At 56.2% G+C, this 7,501-nt stretch overlaps 2 protein-coding genes across 2 annotated transcripts in view; both read left to right on the plus strand.

Moving 5' to 3' along the window:
* RASSF1 (Ras association domain family member 1) overlaps positions 1-3,704 on the plus strand; it is a 6,734-nt gene extending 3,030 nt beyond the window's left edge. Inside the window, exons 2-5 of the mRNA XM_006169376.3 lie at positions 1,298-1,402; positions 1,558-1,855; positions 1,972-2,087; positions 2,767-3,704. Of these exons, the coding sequence (XP_006169438.1) occupies positions 1,298-1,402; positions 1,558-1,855; positions 1,972-2,087; positions 2,767-2,913 (666 nt within the window). The 3' untranslated portion in view covers positions 2,914-3,704. The remainder of the gene's footprint in view (positions 1-1,297; positions 1,403-1,557; positions 1,856-1,971; positions 2,088-2,766) is intronic.
* Positions 3,705-4,431: 727 nt separating this feature from the next.
* TUSC2 (tumor suppressor 2, mitochondrial calcium regulator) lies at positions 4,432-6,316 on the plus strand. Its single transcript, XM_006169377.3, has 3 exons — positions 4,432-4,723; positions 5,825-5,945; positions 6,114-6,316. Exons 1-3 carry the CDS (start codon positions 4,578-4,580, stop codon positions 6,177-6,179), a joined length of 333 nt encoding a protein of 110 aa, XP_006169439.1. The 5' UTR covers positions 4,432-4,577; the 3' UTR covers positions 6,180-6,316.
* Positions 6,317-7,501: the final 1,185 nt, after the last annotated feature.

Below are 7,501 nucleotides of genomic sequence, written 5' to 3' on the forward strand. Positions count from 1 at the left end.
CAGCAGGAAGTAAGGCTGACGGGGGGGAGGGGGTCAAGGGAGTCTGGTAGAAGAAAGTTCAGAGCCCTGGCTGCCCTGGCTCACTCTCGCCCTGCTGGCAGGGATCCAGTCCTAGAGGAGGAGGGACAGAGTGCAGGAGCAAAAGTCTTCCAGCAAAGCGTGAGGACCACACAGAAGCCCACTCCTTGGCACTTGTGGGACAGGCTCTGCCAGGAAGCTGTCTGTGCCCCTTGGGCAGCCGGGAGCCAGCCTGGAGCTGCCGTCAGTATAGCGTGCCAGGGTAACAGCATGTCCCAGTGATGCGCCATGTCTGAGACATGGAGGGTGTTGGAGTTTGTGGAGGTGACACCTCCCTCCTACCCCTGCTGGCTGGGCCTCTGTGTGCACTTGTCCTCCCCTGTGGTGTCATGAGCAGAGCAGGAAATCAGGCTGCCTTCTCCAGGACAGACCCTGACTGCAACCCACCCAGGCTGCTGAGACCAGGTTGTACAGTTGCCTCATGGTTTTACTTTAAATACGAGCCCCTCCTCAGAATCCTACATTTTTTCCCCTAGGCCCTGGCTTTGGGACTTCTGTTGCCCCTGGTTCTGTGGTACCCTTAGTGCCCTGTCCAGTGCTGGGGTGGCCCTAGGCAACAGCTGGGACAGGCCACATGATTTGGCCTTCCCCCAGGGTGCAGAGCCAGAAGCAGGGTCCCCTGGTCAGCTGTTACATCAGTGGTGGGGGACCAAGGGCAGTCAAGTTTCCAAGGTTTTTTTAATTAAAGAATTATTTTATTGGAACCAGCAGTTGGTATAATGGCTATGTCACTGGACTCCCATGTAGTCAACTGCAGTTTGAGTCCCAGACCTGGTGGCTTAAACTCACACCAGGCGCATGTGCGTGTGTGCCCAAGATCCCGAGAGAATGGAGGAGAAGGGATTGCTACGTGGCCATCCCCTTTGGGGGGTGATTTCTCGCTTTCTGTTTCTCTCTGTCTTTCTGGCGAGCGCACGTGCCCTATAGCAAAAACCTCTCCAAAAAAAAAAAATTACTTTATTTAGCTTTATTTATTTGTTTACTTATTTTTAATTTGAGCAGAGAGGGACAGAGAGAAAGAGAGAGAAGGAAAGTGAGAAAGCAAGCTGCTAGGTCCAGGACTCAAACCACGGTTGGCCCTATGGGAGTCCAGTGCCTGTAACCACCATGCCACCTGTTGGCCCCTCCAAGGCCATTTTTCAGAGGGGGCCTGGAGGGACTGAGGCAGACAGACATCATGGTCCCCTGCCTGTGACGTGCATGCTGGCCTGTCTTTCAGGATGAGCCTGTGGAACGGGAGACACCTGACCTTTCTCAGGCTGAAATTGAGCAGAAGATCAAAGACTACAATGGCCAGATCAACAGCAACCTCTTCATGAGCCTGGTGAGTGGGGTGTGCAGAGGGGCAGGAGCCCAGCTGTGTGCCTGACGCCCAGAGGTCACAGCTGAGGTGTTCTTGGGTGCCGCAGCCAGCTGAGCCCCGGTGAACTGTCAGATCCTGCGTCCTACTGCAGTGCTTTGGGGTCTCTTTCTCTGTAGAACAAGGATGGCTCCTACACAGGCTTCATCAAGGTCCAGCTGAAGCTGGTGCGTCCTGTCTCAGTGCCAGCCAGCAAGAAGCCCCCCACCTTGCAAGATGCCCGGCGGGGCCCAGGGCGGGGCCCAGCCGTGAAGCGCCGCACCTCCTTTTACTTGCCCAAGGATGCTGTCAAGCACCTGCATGTACTGTCGCGGACCCGGGCACGTGAGGTCATCGAGGCCCTGCTGCGCAAGTTCTTGGTGGTAGACGACCCCCGCAAGTTTGCACTTTTTGAGCGGGCTGAGCGTCATGGCCAAGGTGAGCTTTGCACCCCACCCCAACCTTGCAGGGTATATATGCATGAACTCTCGCACATGGGCTTAAACAGTCAGACCTGTTTCCAATCACACACTTCTTTCCCTTCCTGACCTCAGTGTACCTGCGGAAGCTGTCGGATGATGAGCAGCCCCTGCGACTGCGGCTCCTTGCAGGGCCCAGTGAGAAGGCCCTGAGCTTCGTCCTGAAGGAGAATGACTCTGGGGAGGTGAATGTGAGTACATAGTCCTCGTTGTCACTTGGTTGTCACTGGCAGTAGTTACAATAAGACCTGGAAGAGGAACGAAGCTGGAAGACAAGCCCCACAAAAACTTCTTCAGGAAGGAATGGGTCTGATAACTGAAGTGAAGGCTTCCAGGCGATCATGCCAAGGCCTCTTCCCCAAGAAGCCAGGAGGAATTGTCTTGGTGCTCTGCTCCTTCCCGTTGTGGAAAATCATCTGGCATTAAGACTTGACCTGAACTGGGCATGGCATGGCGTACCTGTAATCCTAGCCACTCAGGCTGAGGCAGGAGGACCACCACTTTGAGGCCAGCCCAGGCAACGTACAGAGACCCTGTTTCTGAAAAATAAACTAACAAAAGAGACTTTTTACTTGCAAGCCTCTGGCTCCATGGGGCTTATAGAGTGGGTTTAGACTCCACATGGGCATAACCTGTCCGTAGCTAACTGGTATATCTGGTTTGGTCGCCTCCTCATGAGCTGACAGTTTTGTAGGGCCCATCTCCTACACAGATTGCTGCCAGGGATCCTAGCACAAACCATTGAGGCAAGAGCCTGACACCAGAAAGCCCAGTCCTGGCTCACATGACCATGATACACTAGGCTCTGGGAGGGTGTGCGGGCCTCAGCATCCCTGCTGCAACCTGTTCGCCTCCCCTCTCCCCTTACAGTGGGACGCTTTCAGCATGCCTGAACTGCACAACTTCCTGCGCATCCTGCAGCGCGAAGAGGAAGAGCACCTCCGCCAGATCCTCCAGAAGTACTCCTATTGCCGCCAGAAGATCCAAGAAGCCCTGCATGCCTGCCCACTGGGGTGACCTTGTACCCCTGGGTGGGAGGAGGAATGTAGGCAGCGCCAGGAGTGTGCTGTGTGAGTGTGACAGGGCCTGTGGGGCCTGAGGAATGAGTGTGCATGGAGGCCCTCCCCTCCTAGGGAACGAGCCCAGAGAACAGCGAAGGAGTTGACCCTGTGTATCCAGTGGGTGTAACAGGGCATGGCCTTGTACCCCTCTGCCCCACCATGTGCTAGGTCACCTAGGACCAGGACTTCCAGGGGAGCTGCTCCAGCTTGCAGCAAGGTGGGACAGACAGAAATCTCTAATTCATGTTCCAGATGCGAAGGTCTTGGAGACTACAAGAACAGGGTAGTGTGTGCAGGGGTGAGGGCCCTCGTCTGTGGGGCAACGTTGTATGTTTTGGATCTTGGATAGGATCTCAGGATAGCCCTAGTGGAGCCAAGAGGGCGATCAGAATAAGGGGCCATGGGGGAAGAGTCTAGGCTTTCTTCTGCAGTGCCCTCTGACTCCTCACACACCCTGAGGTCAGGGAGTGCTGGCTCACAGTGCAGCGACAGTGCCTCAACGCCTCCTCCAAGGAGGATGGCCCTGGGCCAAGGTCTGTGAAGGTGGACCCCGGCCCAGGTCTGTACCTTGTTTGCCAACAACCAAAGCCAGGGTCTCTGCCTCAGGTATTTTTGGTGACGTGTGCGAATGTATGTAATGTTCTGTGGCCTCAGCTGAATGTCTCCTGCAGGGAAAGGGGTGGGAGTGACAGTCACCATCAGGACCTGGGGCCTGAGGAGTGTCTGAATAAAGATTTGAGAATCTTCGTCTTTCATATTCTTTATTATGGGCTCACAACTGCCATTGTCTGCCATGCCAGTGGCTGTCAGGGGTAATGGACACGCTCACCACAGGAATCCTTGCAAAGTCACCTTGGGCCAGCTTGTGAGGCAGATGCAGTCTCTCCTTATCACTTAGCACCCTGGGACTCCAGTCATGGAGGGGCAGCGGCTAGGGCTTAGGGAACAGAGCTCTGGGAGGAGATGTGGTATAACACCTTCACCAGACACTGAGCTGCAAGTCAGGGCTGGACAGCACTTGGCTGCTAGGACAGCTAGCAACAATTCTTGCTTCCATGCATTCTGTGGGTTTGGGAAGAACACTAAATTCTTCAGACCTGAATATAGCTATACTACATTCCGCCAATTTAAGCTGTTTTCTTCGCATGCAAGTGGCAATCGCAAAATCGTGCTAGAAGTAGAAGCAGCCTGGCCTGAGTCAGGCCCTAACGTGCTCGTTTGAGGGGAATCTGGCAGAGCTGGCCCAATGGAGGTTCGGAGACATCGGAGCTGCCGCATATGCCAGAGTCCAGAACGCACTGCCAAAGCTCTCCGGGAGCTGTCCCAGCACAGAGCGAGGCCTGCTGGGATCTGGGGAGTCGCTGTGCATGCTGGGATGCCCGGCGTCTGAGAGCAGCCATTGGCCCCGCCCTACGGACCGACTAGCGCAGCAGCCAATCAAAGGGAGCAGCTTGCGGGGCGTGCGGAAGCGGAAGTGAGGTTTCCGTGGAGACAGCCGATCCTGCGGAAGGCGGCGACGGCGGCACCTGCGAGCGGAGACAGGGACAGGGCATGGTGGTGCTGACTGCGTTGTGAGAGCGGAGCGGCCGCGGGGGCCCGCCATGCGCCGGCGGCCCTGACATGGGCGCCAGCGGCTCCAAAGCTCGGGGCCTGTGGCCCTTCGCCTCGGCGGCGGGGGGCGGTGGCCCGGAGGCAGCGGGCACTGAGCAAGCTTTGGTGCGGCCTCGAGGCCGAGCGGTACCCCCCTTCGTATTCACGCGCCGCGGGTAAGGGCGTGGGTTCCATTCTGGGGAGGACAAGTGGGTGGCTGGGTGCCCGGCGCCACCGGGAGCTCCTGCCGCCGCATGCCCAATACCCGAGCCAGGACGACTCCCATACTTAGGGCCCCATCGGAGCAAGGGCTGGGGAGAACCAGGAGGGCAGCTCCTGGAGGCCTGGTCTCACTGAAGGTCTCCCTAAGGAATAGCGGACCTGAAGCTTGTCCCTGGGCAGGCCCTCCACCACTAAGACAGCCTCCAGAAAACCTCAGGACCTCTTTCCTTAATTTCTTCCAGCTCAGCCTGAAAGGTGAAGGCTCCTAGCCACCCTCAGTTTTTCTAAGAGAATGACTTTCTATCGAAGCTATCTCTCTTCCCCACTGTAGGGGGTTGGACCTCTGAGGGCAGTGACTGGGAAAACAAGGCTGGGCCCCAGTGTTAGGGTGAGGCCAGGGGGGGAAAAACACCTGACCCTGTTATTCTCTGCAGATCTGGAGCCCTGACCTACCTCCCTCTTCCCCCAGGGGCCCAGACAATAGCACGGGATTGCCCTAACCCTAGTGGACTCCTGGGGATAGGCACAATCTATGGTAGAGATTTGGCTCTAGATACCACGGAGACCCAACAGTGGCGATTTGACTGCACCAGTCACTTGAGGGTGGGGCTACGCAGCCTTCCTTCCATTAGGTTCCTTTCTAGCTTGGGCATTTGCTATCTCAGTCTTTGGCACTGGGCCAGCAGTCTTCTGGAGTGAGACCAGTGTGTCCAGGCTGCCTCCCCATCCACTCTAGAAGTCTTGGGTGGAGGCATGGGCCCAATAGGACAATGGCCGGTCCTGCCAAACCAGTGATGAGAACTACCTTTGGTTGCCTGGACAGTGTGATCTTTCTTGGGGGTTTGAGAAAGTAGTAGTGGCCAGCACCCTACTCCCCACTTATTCCTAGTAGACCCCAAGCCCCATGCAAACGATTCTCCAGGCATTTTCTCTCTTCTCGCCATATTGTTCCTTCCCACTTGCAGTTGGGCACCTTTCCCTGTGGGTTGGTGGGTCATTTGCCATGACCAGTCATGGGGTTTCAGCCCAGGCTCTCCCTCTCTTCCTCTGCACAGCTCCATGTTCTATGACGAGGATGGGGATCTGGCTCACGAGTTCTATGAGGAGACAATCGTCACCAAAAATGGGCAGAAGCGGGCCAAGCTGAGAAGGGTGCATAAGAATCTGATTCCTCAGGTGAGGGGCTGGTGGTCTTAGAGCTATGTCAGGTGTGTGGGGGTAGACCCAGATAGGGTCTGCTGTCATGGTGGGGGCTCCTGGGGGAAGATCTGGGAGGAACAGGAAGGCTTCCTGGAGAAGAGGGCCTGACCCACCAACCCTCACTAGCCTCTGTTTCTCTGGCAGGGCATCGTGAAGCTGGATCCCCCCCGCATCCACGTGGATTTCCCAGTGATCCTCTATGAGGTGTGAGCCTGGGGAGTGGCAGACACAAGCACCTCCCACCCCAGCAGGAAACCCCCAGGCTCAAAGTGTGGCTTTCACTAAGGAGCCCAGGCCGGGGCCACAGCCCTGAATAAGCTCCGTTGGCCCAGAACCTTCAGCTGTGAGCAGGGCAATCCCACGGCGTTGGTTTGTGTGTGAAAAAGAGGTGGCTGGTGACTGTCAGGGCTAATGGCAGAGTTACCATCCCAGCCTCCCCAGCTACTCCTTCAAGAAGCACGGCAAGGCCTGCGCCGGACAGGAATGCGCCTGCGCCGGACAGGAATCCCTGATTCCCGGTTCCTTGCCTGGCCTGCTCTCTTCCAAGCTTGCCTGGGGCCCAGCCCTGCTAGAGGCTATAGCACTTTACAAGCAAGGTCTGCCTTCTTGCAGCCCCTGGGCTGCTGGGGCTGTACACAAGTAGGAACTTCTCGCCCTCACTTCCCTTCCCCCTTAGTCAGAGCATTTCACCGTTTGCTACCTCGATCCTTCCTGTGTTGGGCAGCATCAGCCTGGTTCTTCCCGCCTACCTGCCGTTTGTTCCCACGCTCGGATGGACCGTTTACTGGCTGTTGACAGGAGTGGGGACTGGTGTGGGAGTCTTCCTCCTCCCAGGGCTAGGCTGAGTCCTCCCCACTGCAACCGGTTTTTGCTCCCTCCCCTTCAAGCTGAGAGGGTACAGGCCGGGGTCAGGATGGACTGTGGATGCCTTTGCCTCTGGGGAGTTGCCCCGAACCCCCGATTCTGTTGAGTCCCCCTTGCCTTTGCACCAGCCCCCAACCCCACTGGAAGGGGACTGTCCACCACCCTGTGGTAGGGACAACACCCTAGGGCTAATAGTTATGAGTAGCCCACACTCCTTCCCTACAGTACCCTCCCCCCTTCAGGATTAGTCAGTGGAAAATACTGGAACCCCTGGGTGGGGATGGAAAGGAGGGGAAAAACATAAAAGGAATACTTAAAATGTGAAGGTTTGTAAATAGTCTAGTCCATGATGATGTTGGGGCAGAGTACGAATTCTATATACAGATGACTTTTTTTTTTTTTTTTAATGTGCAAGCTCTTTGCTTCTAGAGTGTGGGAAACGGCTAGAGGAGGGTGACTCCAGCCTTGAAAGACTGTTGTGTTATTTGTTCAATTTCAATAAAATTATTTGTAGATCCTGCAGACATGAGTGGCTGTGACACCTAGTGTCAATACTACCACCTGGGCTTCACAGGTAGGGCCAGACCCAGGGCTCTGACAGGCAGCTTTCCTCCATCAAGGCCCAGCAATGAGACTGAGCCAGCCTGTGGCCATTCCCGCTCTTGCCA

The sequence above is a fragment of the Tupaia chinensis genome, unplaced genomic scaffold (genome assembly GCF_000334495.1).
Source record: "Tupaia chinensis unplaced genomic scaffold, TupChi_1.0 Scaffold147003_1, whole genome shotgun sequence".
Lineage (NCBI taxonomy): Eukaryota > Metazoa > Chordata > Mammalia > Scandentia > Tupaiidae > Tupaia > Tupaia belangeri.

What these genes read in the sequence shown, in the direction of transcription:
- TUSC2 (XM_006169377.3), top strand. Translation starts at nt 4,578, where the DNA reads ATGGGCGCCAGCGGCTCCAAAGCTCGGGGCCTGTGGCCCTTCGCCTCG. An exon ending in TTCGTATTCACGCGCCGCGG is followed by an intron (nt 4,724 to 5,824) that starts GTAAGGGCGTGG and finishes TCCTCTGCACAG; the next exon opens with CTCCATGTTCTATGACGAGG. An exon ending in ATAAGAATCTGATTCCTCAG is followed by an intron (nt 5,946 to 6,113) that starts GTGAGGGGCTGG and finishes TTTCTCTGGCAG; the next exon opens with GGCATCGTGAAGCTGGATCC.